This window comes from Aaosphaeria arxii, assembly GCF_010015735.1.
Source record: "Aaosphaeria arxii CBS 175.79 unplaced genomic scaffold BU24scaffold_10, whole genome shotgun sequence".
NCBI classification, from domain to species: Eukaryota; Fungi; Ascomycota; class Dothideomycetes; order Pleosporales; genus Aaosphaeria; species Aaosphaeria arxii.
This window is the reverse complement of record NW_022983483.1, coordinates 1,296,526-1,320,281: the sequence shown is the minus strand read 5'-3', so window position 1 is coordinate 1,320,281 and position 23,756 is coordinate 1,296,526. Positions and strand designations below refer to the sequence as shown.

Here is a 23,756-nt window from a genome sequence, read left to right as displayed (position 1 = left end):
ACTCTGCAGACTCCGATGGAAGTAGAATGATATATAAAGCCATCGTAAATTTTGTGATTTAAGTCTGTGTCGATGTGACAGACGTTGTTTGCGCTTCGCGGATTTATGAAGACTCAATAGGTTATACAAATAGAGACAAGAAAATATTCAACTCAGCAACAACGCCTTGTCTTTGGCATTGGTGTTCTCTAACTATTCAAGCCAGAGTGCTCGTGAGTCCTAAAATATAAATATATGAAACTTTCATAATCGGCGGCTAGCAATCAATTTTCAACGTTAACGAATCGATTAATGTCTTTACGGTTGGCCGAACACTACTCTCCCAATCGAAGCTCTACCTGCGAAACCCATACGTAGGATTCCAACGCACAAACATAAGGTTAACTGTCGTGTTAAGTATATACTGCACTTCGTATATCAAACATACTCTGCTATTATTCAGTTTCTTTCACATTTCATTGTGATACGGAGATAACTTGATGGTATTGGCCTGGCGGCGTACCGTTCCAGCAAGCCATCATTGATGGATCACCATAACAAGTATCCCACCATCGACAGTCAGGGATGAAAGGTAGTCCAAAGCCAAAAAAATGATCCGAGGAATCTTGTTAGCCATAGGGGTGAAGGTCGCCACTCCTGTGGCTGTAGTTTCTTAAGGTCTTATCCATCCAGCACGTGGAAGTTCGATCTGCGAGGATTTCTTGGTCATCGGCAAAAGATATTCGGTTCCTATCATGTGTGGCACCATTGTTACTACATTCTTGCCGAACATATATAATTAGGTCAATCCCGGCATCCTATATCTAACAGTCTATCGAGAGTGTTGTATGGCGATCGACGCTGTCTCATCTAAGCGAAACCACAGCGAGCTTTACTGCTCATAAAGTTGTCCCAACTCTACAGGCAATACCAACTACCAGGGAATTTGTTTTCCATATTTACCGACAAAAGAGTTTGCTTCAGCATCTCTTTCCCCCTCAACCAGTTCCAGTATTCCCTGCGCGCTGGTTGATGGTTCTTCGGCACCCATGTCCCTTCTAGTCTGTCTCTGGTCTGCCCCTGTTAAGTCGGTGATGACGAAGCCTGGGCAGAAGGACCAGACTTTGGCTGGATTTTCCCAATCCTTAAAGTTCCAAGACTGACATGTCGTCAGCATGTTAAGAGCACTCTTACTCATGCGATATTCATCGCCTGGAACCGCGCTGAAAGGGTTCGTCCAATCCGTTCGTCCAGTAGTGCTTCCTAATTCAGAGGTAACATTGATGATACGAGGATCTTTGGACTTTTGCAAAAGATGTGCCAGGGCCTGTGTGAGAAGCATAGGGCCGAATACGTTCGTCTCGAAGGTTGCCCGTAGAGTCTCGCGGGACGGCTTCTGGATGAGGGCGATGCCAGCGTTGTTGACAAGAACGTCAAGACGCCCAAAGTCGGCCTCGATTTTGTTTGCGGCAGCAGCAATAGAGTCGTCGCTAGTCACATCGACCTGAAGAAAGCTAACTGTGCCTAGAATTTTGCGATTCTGAAGTTCTTTGACGGCTTTCTCTCCTTTCTCTGCCGTTCTTGCGCCTAGGAGAACATGATTTTCTGACGATGCCGATGCCAAACTGTAGGACGTCTCGAGACCAATGCCGGTATTGGCACCAGTAACCAGTATAATGCGTTGGGGTGCGACCATTTTTGTTGTTCCGAAGAGAGAACGATGGGTACGAGTCTGAGTGTACTGAGTAATTCTCGAGGGTTGATGCACGAATTGTTGGTATCATGTTCTCTACCAGGTGCACCGTCGAATTTATATGTCACTCATATATCGGTGCGCGTCGGACCAGGCCTACGATCTTCGTCCGTGTCGTCAAGAGGTTCAAGTCCGACACCCGGCTTCGTTGGTCAGATCATGTACTTTTATCTCCGCCCGCATATAAGCAAAGACCTAAACCCGAGCGGCCGCCAGGATTGAAACAAAACATCACGTTCAACAAACCAATACTCAATACCGGGGCCTGCTACGGCAATTCAAGCCGCCAGATGATGAGCTTGAATGGACAGACCATAAAATAATGCACCCTTTCGCTTCAGACTTCGTAGATTATAGTTTCCGCGATCAGTAACCAGTCACGACAAAGGCGCGGAGGATTCTGTTGTTTTTGTTATTCAAATATTGCCTATAGGCGGTTAGACTCGTGTCAAACTGTTGCGGGGCCTAGCCGTACATTGTCTGACCTTGGCTTTCCTTGCTGCACGTACCAAAGCCTAACAAAGAACGTTTTTCTGCATCAGTCAACAGAAAAGCGACGATGATATCGTTTTAATATGGTGGTACAGCCGATTCTTGTGCGGGCACTGGAGCTTCTTGTGTATCCATTCATTTCCCTAGGTCTTCGATTCACGTCATGGCTGTGTCCTGCCATAACATGTACAGATTCGTACAAGCGGTGGATACGCGCAAAGGTCACGGTCCTACGCAAACATGTTACACATGATGTTATGATGGGGACAATCCTTCCATGAAAGGCCAACTTGCAAGTACGTATCCGGTAGTTGAAAATCCAACCGTGTATTAATCGGTGGTTGACAAAACCATACCATAGAGAAATTGTTGATCTGGTCGGAAAGCGGCCAACTATGTGCGATAGAATCTAAAATGGGGTTTTCATGGCAAGCCATGGCTCTTGCCGTGGACAGTAAATTTTGGGACCACGCGAGTGAGATCGTACATGGTCTATGCCAGCGATATCAAAACACCTACCTCAATCTTCTCTTGTGTTGTATGCACTATGTAGTACCGTTTTGAAAAAGGGAACGGAAACGGGGTAATACACATTTCCCGGAACGGCAAAACGTCTCCAGCCCCAAACGGGATCAGTACAGGTTCCTTCCTACTGGTGCGAAGGCGGATCGGTTCAAACAAGGTACCTTAATATAACTACCTAGGTAACTGTGCGTATGTGGCACTGTGTAGATGCTTCCTAGGTACTGGGTAGTAAGGCATAATGTAGCCTTCATATGAGTAGGCCACTAACTACAGCTTACAGCTTCTCCAGACTCCCGTCCACTCAACTCAATCACCCATCCACCATCGGAATATCCACCCGGCCCTCATCCTACCCCTCTTAACAGTCTCATTATTACTATCGCTTAGGGCGTTACAGCTATCCGTTCTGTTGTGGTTGCACCCATACTCGTTGGATGTCATGCCCTGTCAGGCCAGTTGGTATTTACACCAACGAACCAATTCTGCAGTGTGTAAAGCGAGGCCAAGCGGAACTACGAAGTGGTTGAGGCAAGGATCAAAATTATGTTCCATCATGTTTTGCCGGACTATACATCTACGAAACCATCATTCCGCCTCCACAGTGGCCGATGGACGTGCTGTCCTGCGTAGTAAGGTCTAACAGAATATGGTTTCAGTAGTACTACAAGCCCACATCCGCTTGAAGATTATCACGGCAAACTTAAAAAATTCCGGGCAAGACAGGGAACTGGTTTTGAGGAGACAAAACTCCACATCCTTTTACTATTCTATGACCGCCATCGAATAAACCTAATGATCAATACTGAACCATGCTGAGAATTAACGCTTGGGGCAATACTGTTTCTGTGTTTGCTTGCTACTTCGATGCGAATTGCCCCATCGCAAAACATAATCTAAGCAAACGGATGGTTTACCAGTGGTTGCGCATGGCTGGTGCATCATCTCAGAGCTTCCTTGGCACTTGTAGGTGGAGAATGCGGCTTATGGGACCAGAAGCGCCAACTGCATGATGTTCGGCATCCACATAATTTGTCGCAGCATAGCGCAGCATCGCATTCTAAATTCGCTCGGATCTCGGTGTTGCGTAATCCTGGCCCTGCATCAAATCGAGCGCAGAAGACAGCTCAGGCCCCACTAGATTCCCATCACAAGAGAATAATGCCTGTACCTATGAGGATTCAGCTTCCTTTTGCGAGATACTCGCTGTGCCTTCAACCGGCGTCTAATATTGGAAGCCTCGCCTCTATGTAATGTCCCATCTAGTACCCTCGACATAACTATTTTTTTTTCCAATGCTGAGGAACATAGAAAGTAATCTCCCCGAAGGCCTCAGCCTCAGAGCATAACTGTGAAAGGTTCTTAGAACCCTCTTATAATAACCCAGCATGTTGAGATCCAAGGGATTCTGTTTCACATATTGTTGTCAATTCGTGCACTTCACTAGAAGCCATGCTGGTTCAAGATTCCCCACTCTAGAGCTATGGGATTCCGTACAATTCTCGTACCATCCATTTTGACCGTGCTGCCTGAAAGTATTTTTTACATTGGTAGCCAAAGACTATTGACCGTATTGAATGATCTAATGCGCTCAAAGATGTCGTCTCTGAAGTCATCCTCTGACACAGGCATCAAAGAAGAACGCTGGAGTAAGTCAACAAGCTTTCCAACCTTGTCTAAGTCTTTGTCAAGGCGAGCGAACCATATTCTTAAATGTGAGTGTGAGAAGTTATTGTCTTGATAATCTGCAATCGAGAACTGCACCATTTAACTAGATTGGACACACAGATCTGGTTGATGTTGCATCTCAACAACTTCGCAAGACCCAATTACTTCAGAGGTAAACTGAGACCAATCTAACTTTCTGCAGAGCCAATAATCTACAGAGTGTGCAACAATGTGTCGCCACTACACAGCGGGACACGGGACGTGCCGCGCAGGCGCGGGAGGCGCGGGTGCTACCACACAATCGCCGATATAGCTCCTGATGAAAACGTGAATGCGACGAATTGCATCAGTCAACAAGAATAGTGTCAGCAGCTCTGGTGTGTAAAGATGGATACAAACTTTCCATTGCGGACCAAGACTGAAATTGCATGCGCGGATAAGGAGTGAGCAGCTTCGGCAGGCGTGAGGAGATCATAGTTCTCCATTCGGTACCTGATTTGTGTCGGGGGAACTAGGCAGGGCGGATAGATTGCCAACATCCTGATGCGGCTCTCGAGATGCGGCATGGGGCACATTGCAAAAGCCGCTGCATATTTATCCGATATGCTTATTGTTTCCAATGCCAAGAAGTCTGAGATGGATCCTCACAAAATGAATGGCTACATGCAACCGGGGCCTTCAAAGCCAAACAGCTTCTTTGTTAAGGTTAATTGCTTGACTATTCTGTACCCCTGGCCGGAGAAATCCTTACTCCCTTCGTCAATCGACAGATTGAGGATCCTGACCATCGCAGTGAACTGCACTGTCAAGCCAAGGGCCTTTTTGATACAAATGTTTTTGGCTCCAGCCTTCGATATTGGCTTCGGTCGGCAAGATTCCCAGACCACTGAATCAACTCAATGCTAGATTAACATGGTAGAAATCATCCTCAACAGGCCGCGATTGCCTTCACGCATATCTGATTCCCCAAAACTGTAATTAATCGGGTAACAGTTTCCTGCCATACGCGCCAATGGCTGAGAGATCCATGACTCCCCCGCTGTTCCCATCTGTCTGACTCCGGCTGGAACCATCTGTCATCCTCAATTGATGTTGTATCTGCCCATTTCAGCACTGTTTCATGGTACTCAGTCGCTCCAGGCCACGGTCTTGTGCATGTCGCTGCAGGGTTTCCTGTGCCACCGTGTGTGCCCACGAAATATTCTGTAGACGTGAAGAGACGATTTCACTAGACATAAAAACAATGCAAGAGCCAGATTATCAATGCCAAGATCAGCCTTTTCTCTCACCTTGCTCCTGCAAACTTGCTTGATTGAGTAGCTGATCGGCGACAATGGGTGCCCCAAGCAATTTTTTGTCCCTTCTATGCCTCGTTCTATCTGTGATTTCCCTCCGTTATGACCCCGAACATGAGGGATACAATCTCAATTTGAACAAGACGGCGATTGACCCACTAGACTATTGGGGAGAGTGGGAGAATCACACCTTTCATCCGTCACCCAAGAACTGGAGATTCCCTTTCTACGTTCTTACTCTCGATCGATATGTGGATGGTGATCCAACGAACAATGAAGCCAATGACACCATCTTTGAGCACGACTGGCAAAGCAACCAATTCCGCTTTGGAGGTGATGCCAAAGGGCTCATGAATAACTTGGACTACATCCAAGGAATGGGAATCAAAGTGAGTCAAGGAGATTATTGAACTTCGCTTTCTGCTCACACAAGTAATGACAGTGCATATATCTTTCTGGCACACCGTTCATCAATATGCCGTGGTCATCAGATGGATTCGGTGCCTTGGATTTCACCTTACTTGATCACCATCATGGTCTAATTGAAGACTGGCGAGCACTCATCACTGAAATACATGCACGTAGCATGTATGTGATACTTGATAATACGCTAGGTACAATGGGAGACTTGCTACAGTGGGTAGGCTCCGAAAACGTCACCGCTCCTTTCAAATGGGGCGAGTATGATGTAAGATATAAAACAAGCCGACAATACCACGATTTCCAAATTAGCAACAGGATAAATGCATCGTGCAAATACCCACGTATGTGGGGTGAAGATGGTTATCGTCTTCGGAATCAGTCCGTAATCGATGCAATGGATCTCGAGTGCAGAGACAGCGAGTTTGATCAGGTTCGTCACTCTCAATCCACAACAAGAGTTAATCAGAACTCTTCACACTCTTTTCGCTTCATGTAGTCTCCCTTTACATACAGTATAATCACAGAACTAACCGCGAGCAGTATGGCGACATGAAAGGTGTCGGCGAAGTTCCAAGCTGGGAAACTCAGTTGGCCAAATTTGCAGGTGTGCAGGATCGCCTTCGAACCTGGCGCAATGATGTCCTCGAAAAGATAATGCATTTTTCATGCATTCAGATTGCCATGCTCGATATTGATGGTTTCCGTATGGATAAAGCCGCCCAAACCCCGATTGATGTCCATGCAAAATGGTCCGATCACCAAAGAGCATGCGCAAAGCGGTTCGGCAAAGAAAACTTTCTCATCGTTGGTGAGATCGTCAGCAAGATTCCTTACGCTTCTTTGCTGGTCGGGCGGGGAAAGGAGCCTAGTATGGCGTTCGATAATATGTCGCAGGCGGTAGCATCTATCAATGTCAAGGACCAAGGCAAATATCTTCGCCCGTTCGGTTCTGTTGCATTGGATGGAGACGCTTTTCACTATCCATTTTACGGTGCGATGACACGATTTCTCGGTCTAGATGGACCTATCGGTCTCGAGGGTGTTGACTTTGTTGCGCTTTGGCACGACCTTCTCCTGCACGAAGATATGGCAAATGCTTACACTGGCGAATTCGATCCACGTCATCTGTGGGGTATGACGAACCAAGATGTATTCCGCTGGCCGGCTCTTGCAAACGGAACCCAGAGACATTTGATTGGACTTTTCATTGCAAATCTAATGATGCCGGGGGCGCCTTTTCAGCTGTGGGGTGAAGAACAAGAATCGTATATTCTTGAAAATCAAGCAGCTGACTACGTTTTTGGGCGAACTCCCATGGCGTCCCAGAGGGCCTGGCAGTTACATGGCTGCTACAAGCTGGGTGCGGAGGTATACGTGGATTTGCCATTTGACAAAGCCCTGCATGGCTGTGGAGATGACTCCGTCAGTTTGGATCATCGAGATCCATCACACTTTATGCGCAACATATTGAAAAGGCATTACGAACTTCGCAACCAATATACAATTCTCAATGAAGGCGCATACCTCCAGACGTTGTCTAGTCAATTGCACGATATCTATTTGCATGGCAGTCTTGGGATGCCTTCACCTATGGGAATTTGGAGCATCTACCGGGGCCGCTTCCCAGATGTGCAGGACTTTTCCAACACGGGTGATGCCGGCAATCAAGGTGTCTGGATCGTGTATTCAAATGACAACAAGACGGTCAATTACACTTTCGATTGCCACGATCAAGACAAGGCCCTGCTAGCGCCGTTCCCCCAGCAAACCATCGTTAAGAATTCGTTCTATCCGTACGAAGAAATTGTGCTTGAGACATCTAACGCCAAACTCGGCATCGAGAATTCAACCGAATTCAATGGGTGCATCAGCAGCATTGAAATGCAACCTTGGGATTATAAACTTTTCGTCCCGAGAGAGATGTTCATTCACCCTCGTCCCACCATTACCGGCGTAGTTCCCGGGCATGATCAACGCCTTGTTTCGAGATCGGGAGTTTCAAGCGCTCAAACAATACCAATCGAGATCTACTTTTCGAGCGAGATGAATTGCCAAGATCTAATCCGTAGCTTCTCTATTCAATCGTCTACAGGCACCGGCGAGGTCGCTCGTTTGAACGCTTCTAGCGTGATTTGTACTAAAATCCCACCTAAGAAACAACGATACGTCGGACAGATCGCTTCCCAATGGGTTTTCAAAGGCACACTAGAGAACGTGTACGACGGCATACACGTGTACACTGTTACTAATGTCTCTACCTTCTCAAGTGAACCCCTATACACTCATTCGACAGACCACTTCATGTTCCGTATTGGCAGGCCCGAAAACCCGATGGTTTTTCCCATCACCGCAAATTACTCGACCTCGCTACTTTACCTTGACCACAAAAGCAACGAGCTAACTGTAGTTCATAAGGCAACGGGTGCTGACAAGTGGCAGTACACGCTCAACTGGGGAAAAACATGGAGCGACTGGAAGAATTACACTGGCCAAAATTCAACGATCCAACCGCAATCATGGGTCGGCACCAAGGATCAAAAGTGGGCCGGCGAGCATGTGATAATTCGATATTGGAGCGAGAAAGCTGGTAGTATGGAGCATGTTCAGCACGGCGATGTAGGAGTACACATTTCCCGGAGATGGCCACACATGCATGTCACAGGCCCATGGAATCTTTACGGGTTTGATTCAGGTCTACCAGACTCTATGCATTATACGGGCAAGGGCCAATGGTCATTTGACATCATGACGGAGTATCCCACGGATGTGATCCTCAGCACATGGGGAATTAACCCTGATGGCCAACCTGACAAGTCCAAGATGTATGGTGATGTGGACCGTGACGGGGTTCTCGATTTTCTCCCACCGACCAGTTTGGGGAAGAATGTCATCAACATCACTGATCCAGGCATGCCACATGTTGGGGTAAGAATCATTGCAAACGATGGAGATCTACGCTATAGCTTTGAACCTGTTGGCTCAGCCTGGACTCAGTTGATAATAGCCATTCTTCTCGCTATTGTACCCTTCGGTACCGGCTCACTGGCGGTCTGGTTATTTGTGAAGTCATTCTACCATGTCAAGTTCAACGAGCTCGGCTTCCAAAACAGTCGCAGAAAGCTTTTGAGCGGGTTTCAAGGACTCTCACCAATTACTTTCACAAGTACAGCTGGTGCGTCTTTTTACGGCCGAAAACCGATGACAGGACACAATCAGCGAGGCGAAGACGTCGTCATTGATAATGAACTTCATCGACGACGCAATATACTCATCGCAACGATGGAATATGAAATTGAAGATTGGAGAATCAAGGTCAAGATTGGTGGGCTTGGAGTGATGGCCGCACTGATGGGCAAGAACCTTCAACACCATAACCTAATCTGGGTTGTGCCTTGCGTTGGCGGTGTCAACTATCCAGTGGATGAAGTTGGTGAACCTATGAACATCATGATTATGGGGCAGGTATACAATATCCCCGTTCAGTATCATCGCTACCAGAACATTACTTTTGTTCTTCTAGATGCACCAGTTTTCCGCCACCAAACCAAAAATGAGCCATACCCATCCCGAATGGACGACTTGGAGAGTGCGATATACTATTCTGCATGGAACCAATGCATTGCAGAGACGATACGCCGTTTTCCTGAAATCGAAATTTATCACATCAACGACTATCATGGGGCCCTAGCTCCTTTGTATCTCCTCCCGTCCGTTACGCTGCCTTGCTGTTTGTCTCTCCACAATGCAGAGTTTCAAGGTCTATGGTCAATAAAACGTCCTGAGGACATGGATGAAATATGCAGAGTATTCAGTCTAAGCCAGGATATTGTTAGAAAGTACGTTCAGTTCGGAGAGGTCTTCAATTTGCTTCATGCCGCAGCAAGTTACCTTCGCATCCACCAACGAGGATTTGGCGCCGTTGGTGTCTCGAGAAAGTATGGCAAGCGATCTTTCGTGCGATATCCAATCTTTTGGGGATTGTCGCATGTTGGCTCACTTCCAAACCCGGACCCTTCTGATACTGCAGCCTGGGACAAGGATCATAAACTTCCCGATGCCGTCACTATCAACGATGAACAGGAAGCACAGCGCGGTGCGCTTCGAACTCAAGCCCAGGAATGGGCGGGCCTTCATGTCGATCCCGATGTATGTCAAGACTCAACGCTGTTGATAACAGGTCACTAATCATTTGTAGGCTGAGCTCTTTGTTTTTGTTGGCCGGTGGTCTATGCAGAAAGGTGTCGATATTATTGCAGATATTTTCCCTTCAATACTGGAGAGAAATGCGAAAGCGCAGTTGATCTGTGTCGGCCCCGTTATTGACCTCCATGGCAAATTTGCTGCTATGAAACTTCAGCGTCTAATGGAGATTTATCCAGAGCGAGTGTGTTCAAAGCCAGAGTTCACGGTTCTCCCGCCTTGCATATTCAGTGGGGCTGAATTTGCACTAATACCATCACGGGATGAACCGTTTGGTCTTGTCGCTGTAGAATTTGGCCGTAAAGGTGCGCTTGGTATTGGCTCACGAGTCGGTGGCCTTGGATCAATGCCTGGATGGTGGTTCACCGTCGAGTCTATGGCAACGAGACACCTCGTTCGACAGTTCCAAGCAGCGATCACCACTGCTATGAACTCTTCCAGGGAGACCCGCGCTGAAATGCGAGCCCGATCGTCTCTCCAACGGTTTCCCGTTGCGCAATGGCAAGAAGGATTAGAACAGCTCCAGGCTGGTTCCATCAAAGTACACGAGAGGGTAGCCAGAGCACGCAGTTCAATCAAACCCGGCGAATCTACACCTCCAATATCCACTCCTCTGCCATCAGCACCGGGCTCCGCACTAACCTCACCCATCAATACGAGGCCTCCAAGCATTCGAGGAAATCGAATAGCCTACCGCACGCAAAGTCGGGGACCTAGCCCTTCAAGAGAATCGTCTTCTGAGACATCCTCATTGAATAGAAAGAGGATTGATGACAGTACTGGAGAACATGTGAGCCGGCCACAGCTCACATTAGATGTCGGCTCTGCAGCAGTGTCTGCTTCATTCACTGCTCCACACACCATGCCTGTATTATCAACTCCAATTGGACGCATTCATAATTATGGGCTGTTTCCGATTTCAATCGGTAGTGGACCAAATGATTTCCCCAACCTTCAAGAGCCGCTCTCTCCTGCGTCAATGGACCTCCGACGAGGACTAGGCCGCGCGTCCATAAATCGACATCTATCCCGTCAGAACTCGCAAGACTCGAATACGTCGCTTTCCTCTGCGTCCAACTCTTTTCTCCCATTAGACACTCAAGCAAGGAGCCTGACAACCCTGTCATCTACAGGTCTGCCGGATGTTCAACCCTCAAATCTTACGGTGAAGTCTGTCATTGGGGAAGATAGTAACTACAGGATGCAAAAGGTGGACCCGTTTTTCACAGACTCACAAGGGGTCTACACGAGGCAATTTGATCGTCTTCTTGGCGGACTGAACGGTCGTACTTCAACTAAAGAGTTATGTATCGAGGAGTTCATCATCCGCTCTGAGAAGAATTGGTTCTCGCGTTTCTACGATGCTAAACTTGGTGTCAAAGAGAAAGTCGCCCAATTGGGTGGTGAGGATCTTTCAAGCTCTGCTAGTGTGCCAAGTGTCAGTGTTTCAGGTTCTCAATCCTCAACTTCTGGTGTTGATGAATTTGAGCTCGGCGCAAATTACTTACCACCATCGGGACTGCGAAAGATCATCCAGTACAAGATCCGCGACTGGCCGGTCTACTCCTTCCTACTTGCCCTCGGACAGATCCTCGCGGCAAACTCATATCAAATAACTCTCCTTACAGGTGAAATTGGACAAAGTGCCACCAAACTTTATGTAATCGCCTCAATATACCTCACTGCTTCAGTCATCTGGTGGAGTACATTTCGCCTTGCCGCATCTCGCTATGTAATTACTCTCCCATTCCTATGTTATGGCCTGGCATTCTTCCTCCTGGGTATGGCACCATATGGTAAGAGCATAGCGGCACGAGGATGGCTCCAAAACACGGCGACGGGGATCTACGCTCTCGCATCAGGTTCTGGCTCACTCTTCTTCGCGCTTAATTTTGGATCAGAAGGTGGCACCGCAACCCACTCATGGGTATTCCGCGCCTGTGCCATCCAAGGTACACAACAACTTTACGTGACTGTCTTATGGTATTGGGGTTCTCACCTGTCATCCCTTTCGTCTAGCGGATACAAGCTTTCATCAACATCAGCCATAACAAATACACCATATATCACGGCAATCACCACGCCTATCGCCATACTATTCGCCTTCATATCATATGCTCTTTTTACTGGACTCCCCTCATTCTACTGTTCCAGTCCTGGCTCCCATCCCTCATTCTACAAGTCGCTCGTACGTCGTAAGGTAATCATGTGGTTCTTCATCGTTGTGATCCTTCAGAACTACTTTCTTTCGGCACCCTATGGTCGAAACTGGGCCTACTTGTTCTCTTCTCGCCTTGCCCCTACATGGTCGATCATACTTCTCGTCGTCCTTTTTTTTGTAATTGTCTGGTTTCTTCTATTCTTCATTCTCCATCGTCTCTCGATCGAACACTCCTGGGTCCTACCCATGTTCGCCATTGGCCTTGGTGCACCACGATGGTGCCAGATTCTCTGGTCAACTAGCGGGATGGGATCCTACATCCCGTGGGCTCTCACCCCTACGCTGGGCTCAATCCTGGGACGTGCACTGTGGTTATGGCTGGGCGTTCTCGATGCCGTCCAAGGCGTTGGTTTCGGCATGATCTTACTTCAAACCATGACCAGATTCCACGTCGCTTTTACGCTCACTGTGGCGCAAGTTGTTGGTAGCCTTGCAACAATAGCAGCGAGGGCAACGGCGCCAGACCGACTTGGTCCTGGGGGCGTATTTCCAAATTTTGCTTTGCGAGGCTTTGCTGACGGTGCGAAAGAGGGCCATTTCTGGGGTGCACTTGTAGCACAAGGAGTTGTTTGCGTTGGTTTTGCGGTTTGGTTCCGCAAGGAGCAGCTTTGTAAGCCTTGACCGGGAGATTAGATTTGCACCAGAGAGCTGGTTTACACTATCTTCCATGTGCAGACAACTCAAATATGCTCACATTGGAACCTAGCAGAGTTGGGCAAAACGTATGGTTCAATTTCCTTTTCTTTACGTGTTCATGATCGTATTGGCATTCAAGTATTAGTGGACTAGGATTGTTCCAGAATCCTATCAACTCTCACATGGGATTCTTTTTTAGGCAGTGTCCCATTCATTTTCGGGGGAGAATGCTGATTTGGACATTTTTATGTCAAACATGAGGATTACCTTGGGACGTTACTTTGTGTATTCAGATATCAATATAATTTCGTCATTACTCAACCCAATACTAAAGTAGCAGGCCCCCTTAAATACGTTGTGACCATTAATGCAGGAATCAGAGCAACGATGTCATATATACTCAAATAATATTACGCCATACCCGAAAAACTATGGAACCGCTAATTTGAAATGAAGGATCTGTAAAGTTGTTGCTGATCATGCCTGTTCCCTCTCTCGGCAGTCTGATACTCTACCAAGCGAGGACCTCCTTCTGCGTTCCACATGCAATACCTGCGCATATTGCTTCATCCGACTCCGTCTCTTTAGAGTCAGTCTGCACGCTCTTTGCTGCGTTGATCTCATGTCCCGCAGCCTTCTCCTTGTTGAAATGTTCCGTGATGACGGCTCGAACCGTGTTCTGGAAGAAAAGTGGTGCTTTCTCGAATTGAGGGTGGAGTTGGCCATTGACAAACACGCCACGGTCGAGATTCTTCTGAGCTTTATCACAGAGAACTTTGTCCTCACCCATTACACGTGCATACATGTCGGCGATCAAATGGAAATCCTCATCGGACGAGTTCTTGTTGCGATAGACTTCGTACGCCATAATGGACTGTTGAGGTCCCTTGGGCATAAACTTTTGGATCATAAGGAAATGCCGCCTGATAACGTGAGTAATTAATCGACTTTGAGATGAATGGGCGAGCACTTACGAGACACTCATTGATACATTGGGGAAGTAGTAAGTACTATGGACGTTCAGTCCCTTCTCAATTTGCTCTTTGGTGGCAACGCAGTGGTGTTGAATGTGCCCATCCTTGACGTCGCTATCAAAAGAATCCAGGTTAAGGAAGGCAGGAATATCCGGATGGGTGGTAGGACAGTGGTAGCACTCATTGAAATTGTCCGATGCGATCTTCCAGTTGTAGTCGCCGTTAAGTTCGTATGTATGGTCAAGGACGTAATCATCGAAGTTGTAGCCTTCGTAACGAGCTTGGACATCAACGTTTCGGAAATGTTCCTCCCATGGCACCTCTGGGACCTCCTTTGCATCCATGTTGACCCAGATGAACCCATTCTTGTCGATTTTGACGTGGATGCGATGAAGGCCATTTTGGCTTTTATCGAATCCTGCTAGTTTCTCGTAACCTGGCGCTTTAGCCAAATTTCCACCAAGACCATAAGACCAGCCATGGTATCTGCAGGCAAGTATCTGTGCATTTCCTTCTCCCTCCTTGTCGATCACGGGGTACGCACGATGCCGGCACGTATTATGGAGAGCATTGATGTTGTCCTTGCGATCCCGGATGAGGAAAAAGTCGTAGCCAGCAAGGGTGTAGCGCACCCAATCACCCGCCTTTTGAAGACGAGACTTGTGAGTAATGAAGAGCCAACGCTTTGCGAAGATTGCCCGACGTTCCATCTCATACATCTCTGGGGAGGTGTACCAAGAAGCAGGCAAAGCCCGAACGGGGGTGCTTGCGGCAGGAGTCTCTACCTTGGTGGCATCTTTGCCATAGCGGAAGTAATGTAACATATTGATGCGGAGAGTGGTATGTATAATTGAGCTGTAGTTGGACTGCAGAAGTATCTGTTGTTGAATTGCTGGACGATGAGATGATGTGGGCAATAGATCCTATACTTATATGTTACATTGTACACGCATCATTTGAATCACTTGATAGGTATGATAAGGGTCAACTAGCCCTATGGGGTCATAGGAACCATTATTGAATAAGGGAGTGAATGGATGCATTGCGGGGAGGATCCAGAAACCGCGGGATGGCGATAGTGGCGATACGATGCGCTGAAACGAGCATTCAGCAACAGGAAATTGACCATCATGGCTTTCGAGGAAAATCCATCTGCTATGATTCGCTGTAGCATTATCTCAAAGTCCTGCGAACAGTACTACAGTTCCATAACCTATGCCGAAAGAGGTACTTTTTAACAGAAAGCAATCTAACCATATGGAGAGATCATTCGCGTAAGCTTTGGGCCAATCAGGGCCCCATGATAATCACTACCACTACAAAATAGAACATTTTCTTTCCCAACGAAGATGCGCCTCACGCTGTGGTAATGCCAATAAGCATTACCTATGTCTTCCTCATTAAGGCGTCGCATGATCATGGCTGCCCATACCTCGTACCAATGGAATGATAACGGGCCCCCACGGCTTCCCTCCAGCCCATTATTGTACCTCAAGTTTATTAGTTGGCTTCAGGTGAAGGATGCAACTTCAGCTAAGGAGACATTCAGATAAGAGTGCATTATTGATCCAGTTACATGAGGGTATCGTTCAACTTGCCGACTACCAATTCGATGATTATCGCATTTGAAATAATGACATACATTTCTCAACTGCTGGACAGTATCACGAACTTTCCACCTCGTAGGTTGGAATCACATACCGGAAAGAGAAAGAATTATACTCGGCTCCTCAGATCTCCGTAACCCAATCCACTGATACATATTCTTGTCAGTAATACAATGCAGGAAGGTTTGGCCAAATCAGTCTTTCGTAAGAGGATCCATCTACACGAGGAGATGAAATCCGTACTCCTAAGCCGTAGCTCATATCGGCACACGGTCCGGTTGCCGACATTGTGAAAAACCACAATCGATTTAGACGGTCAATATATGACGCTTCTAATTATGAAGTATACACGACAGCGTTTATATGGCATGCAGAATGTAGATATGGGGATGTTGTTATAGAGTCCATGGCAGTAATCATTGGTACACTTCTTAAGGTGAGCAGTACCGCGACCCTAGTCTGGACTTTATCACAACTACGAGGCAGTGTTGCACGGCTATCACTATATTCAAAATGAAGTACAACGAGAGTATGGGCCTCATGAAACATCTTCGTGTGGCTATGGACTCCACTCGGATGATCAGGTTAACATGTTTGTACACCCCAGGACTGGCGTACACGAAGACTTCGTCAAGCTACCGATAGGTTGTACTCTACTCTTTGAGATATCTATGCTATAATTCTGTTGTGGGCGATATCCAAACCAGCCAAGATTCAGCATTCATGATAGTGGAACGAGAACTTGCATCGGAGCTTTCCTAGTAACACTGTTCCTGTAACGCAGGAGTCTCCGTTCTTTTGCTAGGGGAATGATACTCAACGCCTGTGCTTCTCTGGACGGCTATGTACAGCGGAAGCAATTTCCATCGGCCTTGGCAATGATTTCTGCATATCAGGCCAGTAATTCCATACGGGACTATCGGAGCTTGCTCAGGGTTTGTTCTAAAAAAAATTAACTATAACAAAGTGTGAAGTACTGCGTTAGCCACTTCAAAAGTTTCATATCTCACGGCTCCAGAATCATCAAATAAATGTGAGCTAAACCAGAGGTTCAGGATCGATTCGGGCCCTACAAGGCTCAGTACAATGTGTAAACGGAAATTTCTTCCCTCAAGCAAATGAAAGTCCGGGCTACGGTAAGGGGGACAGGCAACTTCCAAGGTGGCGTTCAAACAACCCCACCACATTTAATTGATTAATATACTCCGTACAATTAATTAGGTGGGAATTTGTTTGTGTGACTATGTACTCCAGCTTAATGATGTACGTGGCCAATCTTTGTAGCTCTACAAGGTGGACGGCACCGAAATCTGAAGTGAGAAATTGGCGTTGGGAAACTGTGATTCGAACATGAAACTCCTGAAATTATCGTCGTACGAAACATTGGAAAAGTGTCTAGCTAATGACTTACGAGTTTGTCCATTAAATTATCGATTCTACCTGAACTGAGCTTAGAAGTCTTCCGAAGAAGTGAATCTGCTCTGAATTCACTATATGGTGTGATAGAATAATATTGGTAAGATGACTGAATCGCAGATAATGGTGCATCAATGTTGGATCAAAACATCGACTACTAAGAAGCATCTGTTAAATACCGAACTTGACAAAAACATCTTGTATCACGGCCCAGTACTATGGGCGCGTACATACACCTTGAAAAGCAAAATTGGTAGTTGTTCAGCATGCGGCCTATTGACAACGAAAACCTTCGGCCTTGGCCATTTCTTAGCAATAGACAGCTAGGGTTGTATCCTTCGCACGCGTTCCATCCAATGTGGGACGCACTCATTGTCGACTTCGCTTATGGTCATGGGCATCAGGATCAGTCGAGGAATGGCCGTAAGAGGAAGCTTGAGTCTAAGCATTGCCGTAGTCTCTTCCGTCCTCTCACCCAGGCATTGTTCAAATAGAGCGTAATTTTGTATCTAAGCCAGTCCATAATCGCCAATCCAATCCCCACTCGTGCCGCTCCCTATTTGGTTCAATAGGGGATAATTCGCGGACATCCGGGACGTATTAGCACTTGTCGCAAACGTTCCTGATAGTTGAAGATCGCTATATAGCGGTTCTTGGACTTGATTGCATTGTACCGGATACAGTAGTGTATCAGGCGGCTCGAATTGTCTGGAGAAGAGTGGGTTACCCATGTGTGAGGACATCCTCCTATATCGGGGCATGGATGGCGGGTCGTGAAGACTATATTCGGTAGCTAGGTGCGAAAGGTCGGTGTCAGGTCTGGCGATAGTTTGCACACTATTTGGCTCTAGATAGGCTGTTGTGGAAAACTTTGGGTCGATAAGGGAATTAGCTACACTGTCGTGGCGGTTGGATGAGCTCCCAGACACCGGATCTTGCACCTGATAGACTTGTTGCCCCTGCCACTGACCTTACTCTTGCGAGGGATTCTGTGGAGAAGTATTAAAAGGCTTCTGCGGATCTTTCTGTTTGTCTTTGAATAGATCCGCGAAATGTTCGCTCCTTGGTGCGCATACACTCATCATATCCAACATGACTGCGTATGCTTTGCTTGCGGCATCATCTTCCAGACTGATAGCTCTTAGCCATATTATCATTTTCTTCAAAGACCTTGCGCAGTCGTACCTGCCTGTCCTTGAATAAATGGCTTGATTTGAGATGTCCAGCAGAAACGCGGTGCAAGCTTGCAGTATGTTGTAGACGATGCACCACCATGGGCCATTCCGATATATCCAAGTGGTGTCTGGAACATCTGGCAACAGCAGAGACATTTCCTATGCAGCTCGCACACAGAATTCGCCCATTCCCTGTTTCAATTGGCCTTATTCAACAGTTGTACCTGTACTGGTATCTGGGAAGGCACATATGCACAGTCTGCTGATAAGGATCTCGGCACTGTAATAAGAAAATGCCAGTATATAATGATCCTGAAGAAACCCTGTATCTCTGGATTTTGCAACTAAAGCCTGATGCAGAATGGTGCCATCAGGAAATGTCGATCGCGCCCACTGACCAAGCTCGGTCCTAAACAGTGCGATTGTGTTCTCCAGATTCTGGCGTGGGTGAATGTCCATTATGGGCGAGTGCAGTACAGATTGTGCCTTTTGTGTGATAAATCCCAGGCGTATCCGGGCCTCGAAGAAGGAACTGTAATTTTGCGTGCCGATTGAAATGCCGGAATCGGGTCGAATCATGTCCGCGCGGCAGCTTTCAGAAGGGTTTTTGGTTGCAGGGTTGATCTCCTAAGGTAGAGGGCCAGGAAGACAAACACTGCAATTTCCATTGCTTTAGTCGTGGTATTGCGACCTTGCTCGTCTGAGGTGCCTCAGATGATGGAGATTCTGCTGCACGGGGGCGCTCCATTGGGATTGCTTTTCATGTAAATTCTGCTAGAAGAACTCAAAGGAACGCTTTTGGCGAGAACATTACCGAGGTGGGATGGTAGAACAGAACAAGTGACGGTGAGGGTCTTTCGGTGATCCACTGCTTTTATTGCGCCGATCCCGATGCGCCAATCACAACATTATTCAACATGTCAAAATCTATCTCTCAAATCCATACGCTTGGTCGATGAGTATGATTGGAGGGGCTATTTGTTACCTTATGTAGAGGCGGATGAGTAGAGGGGGATAGGGAATTGAATGAATCCATATAACTAGCTCGTAGAGCTCTTAGTAAACCTGAGGGTAATATTGAGATCATCGGATCAAACCCATATACTAAGGCCATCGGATCAAACACATATACTAAACAGCAACTCGACATCAACGATTTAAATATTGGCAAATTGAAATGAACCCCAAGGTCATCAATTCATTGTTAATGATTGATATTATGACATCAGCCAGTATGAGTTTCGAAACAGTTTAGCGTCAAAACTCATGATTGGCTCTCGCGGGAAAGCCACCCAGAGCCAATAGAACGGAGCCGTTGATGGAAATCAGCTTAATGAGAAATTATTGATGGTTATCACGAGTAGTACTCGTAGTATCGACTGCTTGCTCATGGAGGAAGCTCTTCATGTGGGATACCAAATATATGAAAATACTCCATCTTCTTTATGCGCGTGGCACATATCCGTGCCGTGGTTTCTTTTGGCAGATCTCTATCAAATGCTATACATGTCGGTAGTGGTGAGTAAAGCCTTGGCTTTACACGAATGGGATGGGATGGATTAGTGTAGATTGGTTGCACAGGAAGATATCGAAAGGTATCAAGCTTGCATTGACGTTCATCGTCTTGAACGTCACCCAACAAGATAGCTTACATGAATTAAGACAATGTTGCTACGATCAACGCCGCCTGAACGGCATAATACGATAGCTGATGTTTCCAGGCCTGCTCCCAATGACAGTGGACAGCTTTGTTATCTTACCTCTAACAACTACCATAGACTCATTAGGTTCGTGGACAATCTTAGCTCGTGGGCGTAATACAGTCTTACATTATTGTAGCGCCAGTTATTTAGTTCTCGGTACCTGTATAGTACTCCCTCTCCCAGGCCTTCTCTTAAAAACATCTAGATGAGTACAGCTAAAATGTACACATATTAGATTTGAAAATCCAGGTTCTAGGCCGTCTGATACAGGGTAAAACTGCATGCATTGTTGAAAGGTCATGACGAAAACCATCATGACCAATGACGAAGTCAACGTATAGCAAGCAGGCAAAGCTCACAGGCAAAGAACGCCGCTTAACAAAATTACCCCAGATAGCTAATCCAGCTACAGTACAATTTCTCCACAATCTAGACCCAATCTTTCAACTCAACCCCATGCAGTAAAACATCAGATCGTGCTTGTGCTCTCACATTGTTCGGCATCAACGTGTTGCTCGAGGATCCATCGTTGCGTTCGCCTCTGAGCTTTTTATAGTACGATACGATCAAACTGCTGACATCGGCGATGAATCGTAGATAAGGAAGACAAGCACAGATGATTCCGATGCTGTTCAATTGTCAGTATTGCACTCATTGCAGGCGCTGGGTTACAAGTCTATTAGCATTGGGTTTCTCGCTTACTGTGTGCCCACGATTCTTGCCACATTGGCAAGCAAGATTTTGGAATCCTTATCCTCTCGCAAGATTCCCTGGGCGACGAGAGAAATTCGGAAGGCGGATAGCCCAATGTTACTAGCAGGGAATTCTTAGCATATGATACGGTAGCTTCTTCACTCCTCAAGTTGATGGGAACTGCCTACCTCATTCCAGAGCCAAAGACCGCAATGAGTAAAGCTCGCTTCCATCTAGGTATCCTTATCTTCCGGAGCCAGATAACTGGCAATACATAGATGATGAAATCGAAGATGGCGTTTGAGATTATAAGGAATAGTTCCACGATATGCGCGCTTTGGCAATCGGTCGAAAGCTCGGCATTGTTGTGCCCTTTGACAGGCCTTTATTGTTTGATCAGCCCCATCATAGACGGTTAAATGGACGTTTGGGTCACAATACTTACGCGCACTGTACGAGGGATGCCACACTTGCGCAAGCAGCCCAGGCCAGATTAGCTCCACAAAACGGATAACAAAATCTCTTGCTGGTATGGATGGAGAAGACCCGGAGGTAACCCACTGCTAGCGAGCATCGAATGAGGGCATTGCATAATGGCGTGACCGAGTATAATATGACTAGATGGCGAATTAGCAAACTTGAAGAGGAGGAGCCACTGTGCCGGAAACAGCAATATGCGATCACACCCACTTGTCAGTTTGTTCTTCCTTTTATCGTAGAGCATTTGATCTGGGGTAAGGTGTTCCACATCACGACCAAACCCAAGGAAGTAGAGTCCAAATTGATCATAGGTCAGAAACAGAGAGATGGCGGTTGCGGTGAGTAGAATTGTATCGTCCTTAAACCACCATCAGTCATTGGGTCCCTAAGCCGAAGCTAATCCTTCACTTACGAACGCAATACCCAAATTCTTTCTCGTGAGCTTGTAGCTAAATCGCAATATCAGGAAGAATATTGCGATTACCACCGTTACTCCCATCGGTGTCAAGTACCGGCCGTATTTTGGCGACCTCGAATGCGGCGGCCTATCGGGGAAAGGAGGCATCGCGGAGAACGGAGGCACACTGGCGAAAGGAGGCATCGAAGGTTGGGAAGACATTGCGCAAAGGTCTTGTTGATGAGTGTCTGTCTTGGTCGGATCATTGGCAGTATTCGGAAAAGGTGGAAAGTTGTTTGCGTCGGGTGGCTAGGTTGCGCTAGGACCCAACTTCAACGGTGAGAGCTCTTCGAACTTCACCTTGAGACTGGTCGGAGGGAAGGTGAAGACGATAAGTGATCTCTCGCATGGTATCACAATCACATTGGTGGTATTTAGAGTCTGAAGTTCACTGAAAATACGGAGTGGCCAATCATCGGCTTGATCTACCAAGACTGATGGGGTGAAGGTGAAGAATCGGTGATAGCAGAGTGAACAAACGCACGAGTTACCGTTTCCTTCCTGTTTGTTACACGATTCTCACCCGATTCTAACATTGAAAACATAATCATTGTCCCCAAACAGTAAACTCACAACTTGGGAATGAGTCCAGATGTATATCAAGGATCATTGATTCACTTTATCAAGGCAGACACGATCATGCACAGAGAAAACTTGGGCCAAATCAGTGTACCTTGGTGTGCTAGCCTTTATCTAGTATGTTGAATGCTACATGCACCCATTGGAAGTATAATGTGTACATTTGGTTTCCCGAGGACAAGCCGAATCACAATCTAGCTACAAAACAATGCCTTCTCCTCATCAAAGTCATCGAAAACATTGCCCATGAGCTCAACCTCATACTCGAGGTCTGGCTGAAACTCCCAATACAAGGTCTCGGGATCACTCGCCATCCTAAACGTATACTCGGCCGCTTCATCGTCCACGATGATCTTCTTCAACCCATTAGCGGCCGCTGCCTCGACCATCAACTGTACCTCTGCCGATCGCTCCATGAGTGTGTATAAATACGCAGCCTCATCTACCGTTCCACCCACCGTCAACAACCCATGGTTCTTCAACACCAATCCCTTCCCCTTCTCCCCGAGCGCCCTCGCCAATTTTCTACCCTCCTCCTCTTCGAAAACGATGCCCCCGAAATCCTCGTATACTCCCTGCGCCTCGCCGTACATGTAGCATATATCCTGATTGATCATTTCCAACTTCTTGCCGAACGCACTCCACGCCTTTCCTGCTTTTCCATGGCAATGACACGCGGCGTTGACATCCTCCCTCGCCTTGTGTAGCGCGCTGTGGATGAGGAAGCCCGCGCCGTTGGCCGGGCGAGATGTGTTCCCGCCGACGACCTTTCCGTCGTAATCGAGGAGAATCATATCCGAGGCCCGGAGCAGAGCGAAGTGTCTTGCCAGAGGATTCGTCCAGAAGAGGTGGGGGTATTCTGGGTCCCTGACAGATATGTGGCCGGACATCCCTTCTGTGAACCCCTTCCGTGCAAAGACTCTGAATGCTCCTGCCATGTGGGAGAGGATGGCCGCGCGGTGGGATGCGAAGGATAGGAATGTGGGAATTGAAGGAAGGGGCGTGCCCTGTGATATCAATTGAAGGGGAGTTTTAGAAGCTTGTTTGGATTCAACTTTGGTACATGAGGAAAGAGGGGGCGTCGGGAGGTCCGCAGATGGTGACATTTTGAGAAAGTCGTATGGTGGTATTGATGGGAGAATGTTGATTTTGATAATTCCGTACTCTTTTCGCCAATTCCCGCGGACTCAATTCAGCTTTCCCTTCTTCCTTTCGCTTTCCTCTGAAGTCGTGGGGGATGACTATATATGTTCTGGAGATGTTCTAGCGAGGAAGAGATTGGAACACTTGTAAGTTCGATAGATGACTACACGTATTTCGTAGTTGTAGTTATGAGGTATGTAGTTATGTTCTCTTCATCACGCGATTCGCCGATCGATAAGGCGCGGGGTATGCCGATCTCTCCCTATCATAGTATACTCGGGCGTCTCTTGCACGTGATATTCAGGAATCACTTCTCTTCCTGTGTAAAGGTCTAGGAACA

At 47.0% G+C, this 23,756-nt stretch overlaps 6 protein-coding genes across 6 annotated transcripts; 1 reads left to right on the top strand and 5 right to left on the bottom strand.

Annotated features, from left to right (window-relative positions):
• Positions 1-750: 750 nt before the first annotated feature.
• Positions 751-1,861, bottom strand: BU24DRAFT_427396 (NAD(P)-binding protein). The gene has a single exon (XM_033529217.1). It carries the CDS (start codon positions 1,673-1,675, stop codon positions 914-916), a length of 762 nt encoding a protein of 253 aa, XP_033379523.1. The 5' UTR covers positions 1,676-1,861; the 3' UTR covers positions 751-913.
• A 3,886-nt stretch (positions 1,862-5,747) lies between these two features.
• Positions 5,748-13,174, top strand: BU24DRAFT_444277 (glycosyltransferase family 5 protein; the record flags this gene model as incomplete). Its single annotated transcript, XM_033530630.1, has 4 exons — positions 5,748-6,098; positions 6,152-6,562; positions 6,673-10,278; positions 10,328-13,174. The coding sequence occupies 4 exons, from the start codon at positions 5,748-5,750 to the stop codon at positions 13,172-13,174; spliced, it is 7,215 nt and encodes a 2,404-aa protein (XP_033379522.1).
• A 526-nt stretch (positions 13,175-13,700) lies between these two features.
• BU24DRAFT_413859 (ISP domain-containing protein) lies at positions 13,701-14,987 on the bottom strand (the record flags this gene model as incomplete). Its single annotated transcript, XM_033526181.1, has 2 exons — positions 13,701-14,112; positions 14,164-14,987. 2 exons carry the CDS (start codon positions 14,985-14,987, stop codon positions 13,701-13,703), a joined length of 1,236 nt encoding a protein of 411 aa, XP_033379521.1.
• Positions 14,988-17,695: 2,708 nt separating this feature from the next.
• On the bottom strand, positions 17,696-18,940 carry BU24DRAFT_472320 (uncharacterized protein; the record flags this gene model as incomplete). The annotated part of the gene is made up of 4 exons (XM_033532733.1): positions 17,696-17,966; positions 18,162-18,317; positions 18,372-18,498; positions 18,586-18,940. The coding sequence occupies 4 exons, from the start codon at positions 18,938-18,940 to the stop codon at positions 17,696-17,698; spliced, it is 909 nt and encodes a 302-aa protein (XP_033379520.1).
• A 1,298-nt stretch (positions 18,941-20,238) lies between these two features.
• On the bottom strand, positions 20,239-22,127 carry BU24DRAFT_454660 (uncharacterized protein). The gene is made up of 6 exons (XM_033531330.1): positions 21,650-22,127; positions 21,448-21,595; positions 21,203-21,374; positions 20,946-21,140; positions 20,767-20,877; positions 20,239-20,692 (listed from the first exon to the last, which is right to left on the bottom strand). The coding sequence occupies exons 1-6, from the start codon at positions 21,854-21,856 to the stop codon at positions 20,494-20,496; spliced, it is 1,032 nt and encodes a 343-aa protein (XP_033379519.1). The 5' UTR covers positions 21,857-22,127; the 3' UTR covers positions 20,239-20,493.
• A 224-nt stretch (positions 22,128-22,351) lies between these two features.
• BU24DRAFT_427393 (arad-like aldolase/epimerase) lies at positions 22,352-23,614 on the bottom strand. Its single transcript, XM_033529216.1, has one exon. The coding sequence runs from the start codon at positions 23,377-23,379 to the stop codon at positions 22,468-22,470; it is 912 nt and encodes a 303-aa protein (XP_033379518.1). The 5' UTR covers positions 23,380-23,614; the 3' UTR covers positions 22,352-22,467.
• Between the last annotated feature and the right edge of the window lie 142 nt (positions 23,615-23,756).